The sequence below is a fragment of the Gymnogyps californianus genome, chromosome 6, assembly GCF_018139145.2.
Source record: "Gymnogyps californianus isolate 813 chromosome 6, ASM1813914v2, whole genome shotgun sequence".
Classification (NCBI taxonomy): Eukaryota; Metazoa; Chordata; class Aves; order Accipitriformes; family Cathartidae; genus Gymnogyps; species Gymnogyps californianus.
Genome location: NC_059476.1, coordinates 15,478,355 through 15,494,399, shown reverse-complemented (window position 1 = coordinate 15,494,399; position 16,045 = coordinate 15,478,355). Strand labels below are relative to the sequence as shown.

The 16,045-nt window shown below is 52.3% G+C and overlaps 1 protein-coding gene across 2 annotated transcripts; it reads left to right on the top strand.

The window, feature by feature from the left end:
- Positions 1-1,133: 1,133 nt before the first annotated feature.
- Positions 1,134-15,440, top strand: MFSD13A (major facilitator superfamily domain containing 13A). Of its 2 annotated transcripts, none has more exons than XM_050898826.1 (9): positions 1,134-1,191; positions 7,506-7,774; positions 8,241-8,317; positions 9,133-9,582; positions 10,488-10,605; positions 11,617-11,713; positions 12,461-12,632; positions 13,220-13,413; positions 13,630-15,440. In XM_050898826.1, exons 2-9 carry the CDS (start codon positions 7,610-7,612, stop codon positions 13,881-13,883), a joined length of 1,527 nt encoding a protein of 508 aa, XP_050754783.1. In that variant the 5' UTR covers positions 1,134-1,191; positions 7,506-7,609; the 3' UTR covers positions 13,884-15,440. The 2 variants fall into 2 exon arrangements, with proteins under 2 accessions (XP_050754783.1, XP_050754782.1); XM_050898825.1 differs by having other exon boundaries at positions 8,241-8,320.
- The last annotated feature ends 605 nt before the right edge of the window (positions 15,441-16,045 follow it).

The following is a 16,045-nucleotide window of genomic DNA, read 5'->3' as shown; positions in this document are numbered from 1 at the left end:
ATAGCTGAAGCTAAATACCTACAAATCACTCTAATTACAAGACCTGTTGGCTGTAATTAATTGCCTGGCTTCTATGAATTTACAAAAATAACCTGTTTAGGAAGCTGCTAGTAAGCCTAATACAGAAAAACATTGGGAAGGAATAGGATGCAATGATCCTTTTCTGAACATAGCAATTTGCTTTCGCCTCAGTTTTCCCTGGTGAAATTTGTGAAGTTGGATGGGAGCAACTGTTGCAGTGAGAGGTGGAAGGTGATGTGTATGCCGAAAACAGGAGTTGCTTCTGTGAGAGAAAGCTCCAAAGAGAGATCTTAAATAGTGAAAGACAATGTCAGTCTCTACTTCCTGAAATATATGGGACATAATGTAAATGAATCTTGGGAGAGAAGTGTAAGTAGCTGATGACTACGACCAGAGACAAGTAGGGCATTTGATAGATTACGGGGAAGGCCACCTGCCCCTGAGCAGCCATGTTCATTGTTTTGTTTCCACTTTGTCATTTTGTACCTTGGCACAACGCTCTTTTGAGGCTCCCTTGGAGCAGTTCGAGGTGTTTAAGGTGAAAAAGTACCACGAGTCCAGCTGTCTTCACCAGGAGGCATCTTGTGCTTCCCAGCCCCGTTTCTCCTCCAGCCCCACGATGCCGGGGAGAAGGGTGGAAGGCCCCAGGGCAGCCTGCCCAGTGGAGGGCACTCCAGGGGACGAGGCCTGGGCCCACCGCGCCTTCACTGCCCCCCTTGGCACCGGTGGCAGGGCCCCTGCCCGTCCCTGCCTGCCCGGCCCTGCCTGCCCGAGGAGCCGCACGCAGTGTTCCCGCCGCCGGGTCCCCCCGGCCCGGCAACGTTGCCATGGCGACGGGCGCCCCGCGAGCTGGATGGATCATAGAGGAGCCCGCCTGCTCCGGCTAGAAAGGCCCCAGGGAGCCCTTCCCGGCTGCGGCTCCTCTTCGCTGGGGGCGGAGCTAATGCAAATAAAGGCGGCCGAGGAAGCCGGCGTGGCTTTCTGCCGCTTCCCAGCGAGGTGACCTCACACGAGATGGCGGCCGGGAGGGGGCGGCTTCGCTTGCCAGGACGCAAGATGGTCTCGGGCCGGAGCCGGCCGCGGGGCGGGGTCGGGAGGCCGCTAGGCGCGCATGCGCGGGCGTGAGGTTCGGCGGCGGAACGGCGGGGGCAGCGCCGGTAACGGACGCAGGTAGGAGGCGCTGAGGGAATGGCTGTAGGCAGGGGTGCGGCGCGGTGCCTCCCTCGCCCCAGTGCTGGCCTGGGTTTGTCTCCCCGCCTGCAGCGGAGCCGCCTGGGTGGGGAAGACCCCCCCCTTAATGCAGTGGCGTAGTCCGGGTGGGGTGGGGGGGTTCCCCCTCCTCCCTGCATTGGTAGAGCCCTGGGGTGTGCCTCCCCCCATTACTCTGGACGGTCCCACGTGGGCCTGGGGGGTGCCCTCTCTCTTTTTGCTGTCGGTGCCCGTGGGCAGGGGCCTCAGTCCGTCTGTCCCCCGCTCTAGAGCCGGTCGGGGTCTCGCTCCCGCCCCCTCGCAGGGTCCCGGCAAGGAGAGGTGGCCCTGGCATTGCCCCACCCTGCCTGGAGGTGTGGAGCGAGGCTCTGGCCATCATATCCCTGTCACACCTTCCCCTCACCTGACAGTACAACCCCAAACGGGCCCTCCCCCGCCATGGCGCCTGAGTGGGAGCCCACCACGAAACGATGGCTATGCCCCTGCACGGCCGCCACTTCCTCTCGCAGGGCTGTTAGGCCTCCCCTCAGCACAGGGGGACCGTGCAGGTGGTGGGGCTGGATGGCTCTGGGGCGCTGGCAGCAGCACTGCTGCTCGGGCTCGTCCTCTCAGCGGACAAAGAAACGGCGTCCCTGTCTCTGGCCCCGCTTTGCAGGTATTGCCTGGCTCCCTGTGTTCCTTTCCCTCACGCGGGACATCAGGTACTTTAGTTGGTGAGCTAGTGCCGTGTTTTTCAGGCCTAAATGCCACAGAGGTCGCTGGTGGCCTTGGAGGCTGGGCTTCCATCAGCCCTTCAGTTAGGGGCGTGTGGCTGGTGGCCAAAGTCGGGGTGTTAGGGGGGTGACTGCAGCTTTGAAAGGTTTGCACAGGTGAAAAGTCTCCCTGACAAGAAGATGGAGATAGTGTAGCAGAAACTCCCAGTCACTGCTTCTTGGGCAGAGTGTTAAAAAGTGCTTCTCACCTTGTGCTTCCTATTGAGTCTCAACAAGAACAGGCTCTATCTGTGTAGTAATCGCCTCTTCTGGCTTCTGTGATTCCACTCTTGGGAGCTGTTTTCAGTAAGGGTTTCATATTTATTTCCAAATCTGTAATTTGAGGCCAGAGTTACCTGGCAGTGGTCCCCATACCAGTGCTGTCAAGTCCACTACAGGATTAGAGCTTATATTGACAGTAACATCATGGGGAACCAGTTTCTATACATCTAACACACTTTCCTTACACTGTAAAACAATGAATTGTTCAGTGAAGGGGTGCCAGGTGCTGCTAAGTTAAATGCCTTACTAGGTTCCAAGACTATGAGATCTACCCGGTTACCTCTATTAACGAACCTTGTAATCTCATTAGGGAATGAGATCTGATTTAATGAGATTGCTCTGCTGGAACACAGTTCCACAGAAACTACCAGCTGGTTCAAGATGCTAATTGTCATCTGTGTGGCAATTCTGTTTATGTGTATGCACTCTGCAGGAGTGACGGCAGCACCTGATGGAAGCACATGATTGCTGTAATAAGAAGGGTGTTACCAAACCTCTCATGATATGGAGGCATCTGTGATTGTTGAAGTGGTAAACAGTACTGGGAAACGCCCGCATAGCGTCTTCGAAGTGGCACGTTTCCTTGCCTGACGTAGGTGGTATCAGGTTTTCAAAGGCTTTATTGCTTTACTGTTCAGATACCAGGGTGCTGGGAGTCTGCTGTTGGGGAGTTTGTTAATGTTTCACATAGGACTGTATTTAGTGTTCCCTCGAGACTCTCTATTAGCAAGTGAATTATCTGAGGAAACGTGGCGTTAGGATTTCAGTAGTAGTATGGTGGAGCAATTGAGTCTTGGAGATTTATCCATCTCTAAGAGGGTGCACGGGATCAAAGTTTGGTCAGAGGAGCCTAAATTTTGTGGAGTGTGTGTCTAGGTAGGAGCTTTCCTGGGATAGGAATAGGATTTTGAGACTTTTTTTGGTTTAAGTGGAGGCTCTTTCAGTATAGTTAAGTTAGTGAAATAGCTCCATGGAGGGATTTTCCTTCTTACTGAACAGAGTCCTGCCAGAATCTAAGTAGCTCCATGGGGCGAGGACCCACTGAGGTGTCTGTGCTTTGGAGGCCTCCTGGGGTACCATGCGCAGGGTGGGAAGGAGTGTGCAGAACCTGATCTGTGCTCACAAAACAGACTTGTCATCAATGGATAAGCCTGACCAGATTAAGACATCCATGTCTGTTTCCTCTGGCTGAGAGTGTCACTTACAGAGTCCGGGAGGAATTGGCATGCCCAGCACCAGGCGCTTAGCTGGGATGGGTCACAGGGCAGCAGCTCTTTCACGGGCACAGCTCCAGCCTGGCTTCCCTGTGGATGGGGCTGGACTGCCAGCAGCCCAGTCCTGTCTGGCCGTGACGAATGTCTAGAAATAGGGTCCCCTTTTGGGTGGCTTATCCAGCTGGTGGATTTATTGTGTAGTGGATGCAGAGACACCGAGCTGTTACATTTGTCTGGCCCTCTGCTTTAGCTAGTAAGCCACCCAAAATCCAGAATATGCAACAGAGGCAATGTAGTGACGGCTGGAGCAAGCACAGACACATCCTGAAGAATTATTTGGGATATTCCAGCCTGCATTACCCACATAGTGGAGAATGAATGGGAGAGTCATCCTGTTACTGCGGTCAGGTCTGCAGATGACTATTTCAGGTTCCTGAGTGGCAACTTCAGCATATAGGAATCATCTGGCCCTGCTTAAAAGACTGGCTTGGGCCAAGATTCACATATATGACTCTGCTGCCAACTCAGTACAACTGACTTCAGCTGTGGAAGACTGGAGCTCAGTCTTGTTGTAAGGCCAAAGGGTTGCTGAATCGCCATGGGATACAATGACTCGTGAATCCAGCTGTGAGCTGGCTAGGAAGTTAGAGCAGATGTGTGAGCCCCAAACTGTGGTGTGTTTCCAGCTGACATACGCCAGCACTCTCAAACAAAAGCAATGCTTTCCTGGTAGCCAGTATTCAAACATCCTTCTCAAAGAGATAAGATCTGCAAACATCACTGGCAGGAGTGATGCCAGATGTCAGATGCAGAGGTGGAAGTTTCTGAAATAAAGGCTAGTTGTTTTCTAATTTATGAGCTTGTTGCTTTATGACTGTGCGTTAGAAGTTCAGCATGAATGAATGATAGCTATTCCCTCCTGCAGCTCCTTTTCCCATTACTACTTAAAGCCTAATGTTGAAAAGTTCTGACATACTCCATGAGTAATTCTCCATCCCAAGGAAAAGGTTATGAAAATACCAGCGTGGCAAGCTTAAATAACACAGTGCTTTGGATGTAGAAGCAAAATCTACTTTTTACGGACAACTATGATTTTTTTTTTCTTTTCATCTGCACATTTGCAGATGAGGGGGGGAAAAAAATATATAAAATGACCTAACAACTATTCCAGCAAAGCGAAATCACTTACAAATGTCAGCTGGCTGGAGGGGTTGCACATCTGTGAGGGAGTGATGAGGGAGAAGAAGGAGAGGAAGTGGAACTTCACCTTCTTTAAACAGTGCCGTAGCATATAAATGACAAAATGAGCTGTCTCTGAAAACTTCAGCAGCTGTGGTTTGTGCAACATGTGCTTAGCGAAGCGTCGTTTGGATGGGTATGCATGTAAAGTGCAGTGCTAAGGACCAAGCCTAGAGCGGGCTTTGCTTTCAAACAGGCTTTGGGTAGCAAAGTCAAGTCCAGGTTAAGAACTGCCCTAGCGGGTCAGACCATTGGTCTGTCTTACCCCATATTCTGCCCCACGGCGGCAGCAGGAGATGCTATTTAGGGGGAGAGCACATGAGCCTGGCTACTGTCTGTGGCCTTTCCACTTGTCCACGCCCAGCTTGCGCAGCCCTCGGATTAGGGGTGCTAGAGGAGATTTCCCTGCCTGTTCCCTTTAGTAGCTCTTTGTGTACAGTTGTTTTCCATGAATTTGTCTAATCCTTTGAACCTGCTGTCCACCTCTGCAACCTCCTTTGGCAGCAAATGTCAGATGTTTGCTACCTGCCAGGTAAAGAAGTATTTTTCTGTGCTTTAAACTGATTTCCTGCCAGTTACAGCAAGTGCTCCCAGTTCTTGTGTCCTGGCACACAACAGTTCCACCTTCACCTTATCCACTGTGCACAGGACTGTAAACCTCGATCATGTCCCCCTTCAGCCTTTCCTCTCTGCCTGAAGAGTCCCAGCTGTTTAGTCTTCCCTTAGCAGGCAGCTGCCTCGATCCCTCGATTGCTTTAGTTGCCCTTCTTTGATCTCCCTCGTCTTTATGTCTCGGGAAGTTTGTAGTGAGGTTAGATGTGCATGCAGTGGTCAAGGTCTGGATACACTGATGTTCCATACAGTGCAAAATGATGCTGTCCACTTGTTCTCCATCCTGTTCATGAGGGTGCCCAGCACTCTGGTGGCTTCATAGGCCCTTGAGCCAGTCCTCCGCAGAAGGCTCTTGGTGAGGAGAGACAGAGGACTCATCGGTGGGTCAGTTGGCTTAGTTCTCCCTTCTTCTTAACCTTTATCTTTACACATCACAAATTCTTGATTCCTTTTCAATTCATGACCATACAAAATGCAATTTCCCCTTGAGGCTTGTCTGTCTTTAATTACACCTATAAAAGTTCATTGTCTGGCTGAATTCCCCTCCAAGCAGTGTCTTCCTTTTATCTGGCAGTGGGTTTTGGCGTGGTGGGGATGCAGAATGGTGGCTCAGCTCCACAAGGGCTCTGCAGTTGGATCCAGCTGAGGTCTAGCGCTTTGGCTGGGAGTGGAGCCGATGTGCAGTTTCAATCTAGTGACGTAATTGATTGGAACAAATGCTGTTCCTGCTCCTTCTGAGCTAGTTATGAGGAATTCCTTGGGCTACGCAGAGCGGATGGTTATTTTTGCTTTTCTAATCTTGCCTAGAAGTGGTCAGACTCATGGCTTCTGGGAAATGCTGAATGGGACTGGCATTTCGTCAGATTTCATACCCAGCCGTTTATTCTTCCTCTTGATCTTCTGCTTGGACTTGCTGCAGCTGATGTTGCAAGCCCAAGAAGGCTGGCTTGGTGCGTAGTTTCCCGTTTCTGATGTGCTTATTCTTATCCTGCATTGTGAAGTCCCCACGACGTGTCTGAGTTGGGTAAGTGCAGACCCTGGAGGGCTGAAACAGAAGTGACTTCCAGACCTTTATCTTGCTTTTCACAGTGTTAAGATAGCGACCTTGTTGTCACCCATCATGCATATGCTGTGAACAGGGCTTCTTATGATGGCATGGGCTGGAGAAGCTGACTTACACTGATTTAAGAACCCTTCACATCTCACCAGATACACGAGTGCCTCTGAAGGCGTGCCTTGTGTTTTGCCTTTGGTCTGTAGCGACTTGAGTGTGAGAGGAGGCTCAGTCTGAAAAGCATGAGAGTACATCATGGGAGGACAATGGTCGCACCTCCTGGCTGTGAGCTCCAGTCAATGCCTGTGTGAGGTGTCCTCCCCTCACACCTCAGCCCGTTGTGAACATACAGCAACTTGTTCTGGTATAAGGCTGCTGTTTCCACTTATTTTATTTCTGTATATACTGCTGTCCAGCCAAAGCGTCTTTATTTCAGACACTGATCTTAAAATTCAGGCCACTCCAAGATGAGTTGGACAGCTGCTAAGCGACTTCTGGTTGCCTTTATCGCATGATGGCAGCATGTCTGCTGCATGCTGTCATGTTCTGGTCGTGTCTCTTCGTGCCACAAAGCAGCAACACTGCTTGCCATAAATAACTCCTGTCTAAGCCAGCCCAGGTGCAGTCAGCTGTGACTGCCTGGGGCAAGCAGTGTGCACGTGTGAGATTACATCACAGCTGTTGTCATTTTTATTTGGCTAAAAATTTACACCAGGACCTAAAAATGTCAGTGACTAGGTCTGTTTTCTGAAGGCCGCTTTGTTGTTTGCAGCTATCTAGCTTGATTCCTCCTGTGACCTTGCCTTTAAAGAGCTGGAAAGAGCTAATCGGCTACTTGCTGGATAACAAAGAACATTACAGGGTAAAGGATGGGGCAGCCTGCTCAGGAGGAGACAGTTGTACCCTCAGGAGCCTGCAGCCTGGCCTCAGCTTAATGAAACAGCTTTAGTGCAGCAGACAGCTTTTAGTCTTTTAAATCCCCTCCAATCCACTTTTGAACAGCTCCTCAGAGCAATATGAATTCTGATCTCTGCAGACAAAGATTTACCAATTAATGTGATTCAACTTTTAGTTCATTTAAGAAATTGAACCTGGTTTCATTTTTTTTTCTCTCTCCTGCAGGAGCAACAATGGATTGGCCCCAACAAAGATGTAGCAGGTGTTGGGAGAAGACATCCCATCTGAAATGGAGGTGATCGAGGGAGCTGAATGCTGACTGCACCAACATGGGGTTGCGACTGTTGGCTTGTCTTTTTCATTTGCCCACTGCAGTGATCTACGGATCCCTGTCGCTGTTTATTTCCATTTTGCACAACGTATTCCTCCTGTACTACGTGGACACCTTTGTATCTGTTTACAAGATTGATAAACTGTCCTTTTGGATAGGAGAGGTTAGTCTTTTCCATATGCTTCTGCCCTCTTAAGTAAGAAATTCTGAAACTAAGACCGCTCCTTGCTAGAAGTGTGAAGAGCGTTAGTTGTAATAGCAGTGTTCCCCTTTGGAGAGGGAGCAAGGGAGCCTTCTGAGTGCTAATTTGGGCTTTTCAGTTTTTCCCACTTATAAAGACAGAACAAGCTGGGATAGAAAACCCAGACACTTTGTTCTTAAGACTGCCTTTCCTCTGGGGATGTCAGGGTGTTTCACAAGCAGGGAAAACCACTGGCCTTGCTGTGTTAATCTGGCAGTTGCCCCAGACAGGGGAATCGTACAGCAGTGATGGGGCAGGGAAGGTGCGCTGGGATGGTTCCTGCTGGTTGTTCACCATGCCAGCTCAGCACTGCTTGCTTCAGTAACAGAACTGAGTCTTTGTGGGAGCTGTCCTGTGGTTTGTTTCACCGTCCTGTTTTCTTTCCTAGACAGTTTTTCTGATCTGGAACAGCCTCAATGACCCTCTGTTTGGCTGGCTGAGCGACCGAGTGTTCCTTAGCACACAGCAGTAAGTTAAGTTCCACTTCTAGCAGAGGCTGGGAAGTTGTTTAGTCTCTGAGGGAGATGATGTGAAAATGGCAGCTTTAAAATGATGGTGTGGGAATGGTTTCTGGGGCATGGAACTCTTAAATACCTCCTTTTCCTGGCATCTTTGAAGTTCAATGCTCCTTGCATGTTATTTCAGTACCTGGCTGTATAGAGGAAGCCACACACCTATTGGGTAGCTGTGACCCTAACCCTTAACAATCATGTGAGCGGTACAGAAGGTAAACTAATGGGCATCTAAAATCTCAAGCCCCTGCTATATGAGCAAGCCTCTTAGTGGGGTTTTGGAGAGTGTCTGTACATGGTTTGGGACACACAAGGGGGGAAAGGACAGTTATTTCCACCTGGAATGCCTCAGACCAGTTGTTCCCAAACTCCCTGGATCATGGATCACTGTTGGCCATTAGCATTTCTCATGTATTTATGTCAAGCTTTTAATGAAAATCATGGTGTGGCTTCCTGCAACTAGTAAAAACTTCAAGTGCTCATTGAAATAATTTACATTGTGCGAAGTGCAGACAGTGCAGCACTATTGGGGAGAATCTTGCTCTGGAGAAAGAAAAAATCCCTTTCTTTCATGCTTTTTGGCCTTATTAAACCCATCTTTTCAGTGTATTCACATATTAGCTGAGAAGGTATGTGATGTGGGTGCTTGTTACATGAGCAAAAGCTGTATTTGTGTCTATGCCACTTACATGACTTCCTTGGAGAGGGAGAATACATGGTCATGCAGGGTTTCGTCCAGTTGTCTAAAGTTTTTGTCTTCTGTTGCAGGCCAGGAGCAGAGATTTCCTCCCCAGAAGTAGTTCTGAAGAGGCTCAGAGCGCTAAGCCACAATGGCCCCCTCTTTGCAATCTCTTTCCTGGCTTTCTGGGTTGCCTGGGCTCATCCTGGTTTGCAGTTCCTTCTTTGCCTTTGCATGTACGACAGCTTTCTCACCATGGTCGACCTCCATCACAACGCCTTGCTCGCAGACCTGGCTGTTTCAGCAAAAGACAGGACTAGCCTGAACTTCTACTGCTCCCTCTTCAGTGCCATAGGCTCCCTCTCTGTCTTCATGTCCTATGCAGTGTGGAACAAAGAGGACTTCTTTTCCTTTCGCATATTTTGCGTCGTGCTGGCCCTCTGCTCCATCGTTGGTTTTACCCTGTCCACACAGCTGCTCCGCCAGCGGTTTGAGGCTGATGGGAAAGTGAAATGGGACCAGGAATCAACCCTAAAAGAGTAAGTCTCACCAATTCTGCAGCAGGGACAAAGGCCTGGCATAGATCTGTAGAGTTCTGTTATGCACTGCAGCAAACTAAATGTCTGGGAAGATCCAGGATGAGGCAAACTTTTGTTAATCTGTGGTTCTTGTCTGTTGATACAGTTTTCAGAATCACCTCTGTCACGCTGGCTCCTAAGGCCCTCTGAAAATAGGACAAAACTATCTCGTGACACCCCTGGCCCAAACTGGAGGCAGAGCACTGACCTGCTGTATGGTCATCCAGTGTTTGGAACATGAAATGAGTTAATATCTAGAGCACCCAGTGAGGCCTGTGAGTGGCAAAATGTCAGAAGCAGCTTACCATGAAAGCATTCCTGCTTGAGCATGAGACCACCTTGCTGCCCATTTCCTATGGAGTTGGACAAGCGAATGTCTCTTACCCTTTCGCTTGCTTTAGCTACCTGATAGTGGCTGGGCTGTTGGTAGGCCATGATGCAGCTGATTTTCCCCGTTCAGCTCCCTTGCTTTTCCTTGGGCTGCCTCACTTGTTGTCTCTTGTTATCAGCTGCCAGCATTATGCTGTAGTAACACAGCAGATCCGGATGAGATCTGCCAGGTGAGCTAACCGCAGGGATCTGGAAGAGGAGCATATGCATAGTGGAATGGCTAATAAGAGGAGAATGCTTTTATGGACAGAAATCTGAAACAAATGTTCTTTGGGAGACCTGTTGCCTGTGGTTCTTGCTAGCAATAAGCAAACGTTGTTGTAGACTCTACTGTTCTGATTTGGTCCAGGGAGAGGGAAGGTTGGGATGGGAGCTGAGGAGAGACAGCTCTGCATCTACACAGGGAGAGCTGGGGACTCTCCCCTGCTTATTGTGAGGGATTTACAGTTGCTCTTTTTTTCCTCCTCTCGCTTTAGGCTGTACATTGAGAAACTCTCCGTCCCCCAGGAAAAGAGGATCACCCTGGCAGAGTATCTCCAGCAGCTCTCCCGGCATCACAACTTCCTCTGGTTTGTCTGCATGAACCTCGTTCAGGTAGGCGCAGCAGTGACATGTTGCGATTCAGAGGATGAATGCTGGCTCTGGCTGTTTGAGATGGTGATTCAGCAGTATGTGAGTTCCGCAGGAAGGACAGAGGTGTTTCCAGTGCCCACTTGCTCTTGGAGCCTCCTGCACATGCTGGCTGATTCAGCAGCTGGTAGCCACTCTCCCTGCTTGTGACCCGAGGATACTTCCTGAGCAAGCTGTGGGGTGCTCCTTCCTCTCTCCACAGCATGGGCTGGGTTACGGGGGCTGGCTGAGCTCTGTGCAGCCCATCTGGGGTGCAGAAGCACAAGGCCTGGCTCATGGGGGGGATGAGTTCAGGAGTGCAGTTTGCTGGCGTGGCTGTCAGCACAGTCTCCTCCTCCTTTCTGCTTTCCTGAGGCTCACATCACTGTTCTCGCTGTCCAGCTGGATCCACCTCCCAGCTGGCTTTTCCCATTTCTGTTCTTCATGCTCTTCAGTGATTACTACCAAATGCCGGCAGCCTGCCCAGCTTTGTGTGCTGCAGTCACAGCTCCCATCTCCCTGGGGATCCCTCAGTTCCCCTCAGGCAGGCTCTTGATGCTAGTCTGCATCTTTGTGTTCAGGCCTCACTGCCGCCTTATCCTTGTCCTCCTGACAGCTGCCTCCTCCCTCCTGCTGTGCCACTGTCTCCCCCAAACCCTTGTGGTCACTGCTGTCACCTCCTTGCCCTGCCTGCCCCAGCAGCGCTGTGTGCTGAGCAGGCGCCCTGCGAGCAGTGCCCCAGCAGCTGGGAAGCAGTACTGACCCCAGGCACGCAGCGGGCATGGCTGGTGGCACTGCAGCTTTGCAGTCTCAAAGCCTACAGTGCCATAAACTCCACAGCCAAGCTCTTGTTCTGCTGAAGTACTCCAGGCCCATCCTGCATGGTCCCTTGGCACAGGGCTCCTAGGATAACAGAGCCCGGAGGGCTGTTAGCTTTTTCTGTTCTCTCTTACTGCTGTTCCTTCTGACCAGCTCGTCTGAATGCTGCCTTCACAGGTTTTTCACTGCCACTTTAACAGCAACTTCTTCCCTCTGTTCCTGGAGCACCTGCTGTCAGACCAGATCTCTGTCTCTACTGGATCCTTCCTGCTCGGTGAGTCTCAGGTGGGACTGGAGGGAGCAGCTGGGTTAGGATCTGGCCCGAGTCTGGATTTGCTCTTCCCAAACCCCATCTGGGGAGAGGTGTGCTCACACGCCGGTCTTTGGGCTGTGAGATTCACACATACATACATCCCACATGTATTTTGCAACCTCTGCGTCTTCCTTCCTGGGCACAGAAATAACTTGGAGCCTTTTCTAGTGGTGATGAGCCAAATGTGCTGGACTCTGGCCTAGACACCACAGAGGTATTGCTCTGAGCATTAGTGGCTGCAGATAGTGTCCCCAGGATGCAGCAGGGAACACAGCCCTGACTTTAATCCCTTTCTCTCTGTGGCATATGGACAGTTTCCAGGCTGCCACAGATATGTGGGCAGTGGTCCTAGAGTTACCCTGGGAGGGTTCTGTGTGGGCCAGGTCTGGTCATGCTGTCCTGTCCCTCTCATTTCTGTTCAGGGCTGAGTCCCAGCCCTTGCGTGACACTGGGCAAGTTTTTTCTTCCTTCCTGCCCACGAGGTGGATGGAAGAAGGCCTCCCTCTGTAGGAAGAGTGTGTGCTGTGCCACAAAGCCACTGAGTAAATCTGCTGCAGCCTTCTGTATGTGCATGGGGGCTATTCTGTACTGCGTGTCCTACAGCCCTGCTGGCAATAGCCAGCCTTGTTCTCTCTCTCGGTATCGGTCCTGGGGGCATGGTGGATACTGAAACTCCCTCAAGCTGTTTGTGCCTCTGTCTCTGCTCAGGTGTTTCCTACATTGCCCCCCATCTCAACAACCTCTACTTCCTGTCCCTCTGCCGCCGCTGTGGGGTTTACGCTGTGGTGCGAGGACTCTTCTTCCTGAAGCTGGCTCTCGGTGTTGTCATGCTCCTGGCAGGACCTGATCAGGTGTATCTGCTTTGCATCTTCATTGCCAGGTAGGCTGGCAGCACATGCTTCCTCTGCCACCTGGGAAGGGAAATGACTTGTCTCAGTGTTAGAGGGAGGAGTGGGAGGCAGGGAACAGTAGCCAGGGTCACACAGAAGCCATGTGGCTCCCAGCTCTGACAGCATCCAAGCGTGGGACAGGTCACTGCAGAATCCATTGGCTGTGTCTGCAGCGGAGTGAGGGTGGCAGCGATGTTCAGGAGGACAGAGACCCGGCAGGGCTGGTGGCAGTGTGCAGCAGCCTCTCCTGGCTGCTGAGCTGAGCTCCTCTTCTCCTCTGCAGCCTGCCTGGGGTGATAGCCCTCAGTGTGTGCTGCAGCTGCCTGTTAGCCACTGGCCCAGCGTGTCCTGTCCCCAGGCCTGTCTGTGTGGCAGGTCAGGACTGATCCAAGGCATCGCTGCAGGGTACACAAGGCTTATCGCTAGCAGTGTTCCCCTCCTGTAACCAGGGCTTCTGAAATTCTTACTTTAAGTGTAGGGGAACCTTTCTCACTCTCTCTCCATTTTCTCTGATCTCCCACCTACTCCCATCATTTCTTGATGCCCCTATTCAGTGCTTTTGCCTGTTGTTCTGCAGCAACCGGGTGTTCACAGAAGGGACCTGTAAGTTGCTCAACCTGGTGGTGACTGACTTGGTGGATGAGGATCTAGTCCTGAACCGTAGGAAGCAGGCAGCCTCAGCGCTGCTCTTTGGGATGGTGGCTCTGGTCACCAAGCCGGGCCAGACCTTCGCCCCTCTGATTGGCACCTGGCTGCTCTGCGCGTACACAGGTAAGGATGCTCCTGGGGAAAGCAGCGGGGCAGGAGAGGGCAGACCTGTCAGTTCCGTGTCCTCTGCCATGTCCTGTGCCCTGGGTGAGTGCAGAGGGCTCTTCCACTTGCTAAGCTGTGCCTGGTCTCTGCATCTCTGAGGCCAGTCACTCAGAGAGAATGGACAAGGGCCCATCCCCACTGTCCCCAGTCTCACAAACTCTTCTCTGACACCAGGCTACGACATCTTCCAGCGCAACCCCTTGAGCAACGTGGTGAGTGCCCAGCCGAAGCTGGAGTCTGCCGCAGCCTTGGAGCCAACTCTTCGCCAGGGCTGCTTTTACCTCCTCGTCTTTGTACCCATCACATGCGCGCTGCTGCAGCTCCTCAGCTGGTCGCAGTTCAGCTTGCACGGGAAGCGTCTGCAGATGGTGAAGGCTCAGCGCCAAAGCCTGATGCAAGGCCGAGCACCAGAGGTCAAAACGATCTAGGGGTGCCTGAGCCCCCGGGGTGTTGCTGGTTCTAGGCTGGTGCAGGACTGCAGGCTGAGCGCAGGGTTGGCGGGCTGAGAAACCCTGAAGTTTACGGTTCAACTGTGAAATGCTGTAACGCCGATGTTTACTCATTCCAGGAGGAGGTCACTGGGGAAGGCAGAGAAGTTCAGCGTGTGGGCCTGGGATAGATGGCTTGGCCACAGGAGCAAGACCACTTTATCCTAGCCTGTCCCAGGGAGCAGAGGGCTGCTCATCCCAGGGGGAAGGTGCTGGGTTACAGTGTATGCTAGACAGACACATCCCTGGTACAGTCCTCTGCCCTGGGCATGGCCCTGGGGAACCACAGCCTCTCTGGCTGAGCAGGAGGAGACTGCACAGGGACTCCCTCCTTGCTAGAGCCCTGCAGCTTTGGGGAGTGGAGTGGGAGGCTCCTAAGTGACCAAGGTGGTGATTGCAGGACAGCAGGAGCAGGGATGAGAGGACCCTGAAGGCCTTTCCCAGTAGCTGGTACAACCCCTCCCACATACAGTGCTGCAGCTCTTGGACCAAATCCGCTCTTAGGCATTTCTTGTTCCCAGGACAATATCCTGCACAGCTGGGGTCTGCCGGCTGTGCTTGTTCTGTACTGAGGCTCTGTCCTCCGCAGCCTTGCAGAGGGAGTTGTTGCTGGGCTGGGAAAGGTGCTGGGCTTGAACTGGGCTCAGAGCCTTGAGCTGGAACATCTCATCTGGCATCCTGTTGCCTGTGTTTAGCCCTCCTCTCCCCTCCACAGCCCCTTCCAGTCAGCGCTGTCACACAGCTGTGCTGTGAGCCCCCTCCCATGCTGGCTGGGGCTGTGGGGCCGAGGTCAGGGAACCAACCCCTAACCGAGCAGCTGGAAGTGCCTCCCTGCCCAGGGCTGTCCCAGGTGACCCAGTGAGGCAGCCTGGTGCCTTCCCCTCTTGCAGGAGGAGAGCACAGCCTGGAGGAGTCACCAGGTCTTGCTTTTGTGCCTTCGATTCCTCTTCGGAGCCTGTCTGATAATGCTGGGCAGTCACAGGGTTGAGATTTTACCTCTGTGGGGAGAGGCGGATGCCTCAGCTCCTCTCCACTTGAAATGGTGCCCCAGAGTTGGATCATCTCATCTGGCTGCTGAGCCATGGACCCAAGGAGAAGAGCGGGTGGTTTGGACTCCCTGGTTCTGGCTGGGAGCAGATGGGGCAGGTAGTCACCAAAGGGATCCCTGAGGTGAGGGAGTGTCTCCCCAATGCCCGCAGTGTGTTTGGGGGGCAGGCAGAGCTCTGCCCTGTGCATGCCTGCAGGAGGAGGGGGTGCGCAGGCAGCATCTGAAGGCTGCTACGTGCTGTTTGTTTAGTGCCAGGCTCCCTCTGGGGTCTCAGCCCACAAACCTGCCATCTTGCCTCAGGACACAGCTGCCTTCTGTCTTGGACCAAGATGTTCCTGCCACAAGGCTTCTGTAGCTCTTGATGGTTCAATCATAAGTTATTTGTGCGACTTCTAACAAAGTTTGAGAATGAGTCTTCATTTCATAAATTAAAGATGATCTTTTCTGTATTGCTTGGTGATTTTTTTTCTAGCAGGTGGATCTAACCTGGCTGGGTTCATGCAGTGCTGCAGGGGTACAACTGTGGTTGTATGGGAGAAAAGGGGACCGCTCCTCTCCAGCAAAACTGGGTGCTGGGGCCTAGGCCTGTTTCTGCAGGGGGCAGAGAGGATCAGCGGGCTGGTGTATCCCCTGCCTTTCTGGGGGAGGCGAGTCACCCCTGCTGCTTTGGCAGGCCCCAGGGACTGCACTGTCCTGTTCCTTCACCAGCTGCTTCTGGGGACAGTTGCTGGCCTGGGCACTGTGCCACCTTCCCATGTCCCCAGGCCTGCCCTGGGAGCAAAGCTTGCCTCATCAGTTCTCAGCAAGTGCCTGGGCTGGCACCAGCCCTTCTCATGACAACAGCAGCATTGCTCCCATCGCCCTTGCTCAGCCAGGGCTGGCCTCGCTGCCTGCACCAGCCCTCACTCACAGCTTCTGTACACCTCCACTGCCCCGACCTGTCTGCAGTGAGAAACATAGTACATAATGGTTGCTGAGAAGAGCAGCTTTGGACACCACCAGTGCACACCACAGCTGCAGCCCACGAATCTCCTCCCTCAGCTCAAAAGCCAGG

Bases quoted from the DNA above. Each gene is read 5' to 3' on its own strand.
- MFSD13A (XM_050898825.1), top strand. From the start codon at position 7,610: ATGGGGTTGCGACTGTTGGCTTGTCTTTTTCATTTGCCCACTGCAGTG. The intron at 7,775-8,240 runs GTTAGTCTTTTC...TTTCTTTCCTAG, and splicing joins TGTCCTTTTGGATAGGAGAG to ACAGTTTTTCTGATCTGGAA. The intron at 8,321-9,132 runs GTAAGTTAAGTT...CTTCTGTTGCAG, and splicing joins GTGTTCCTTAGCACACAGCA to GCCAGGAGCAGAGATTTCCT.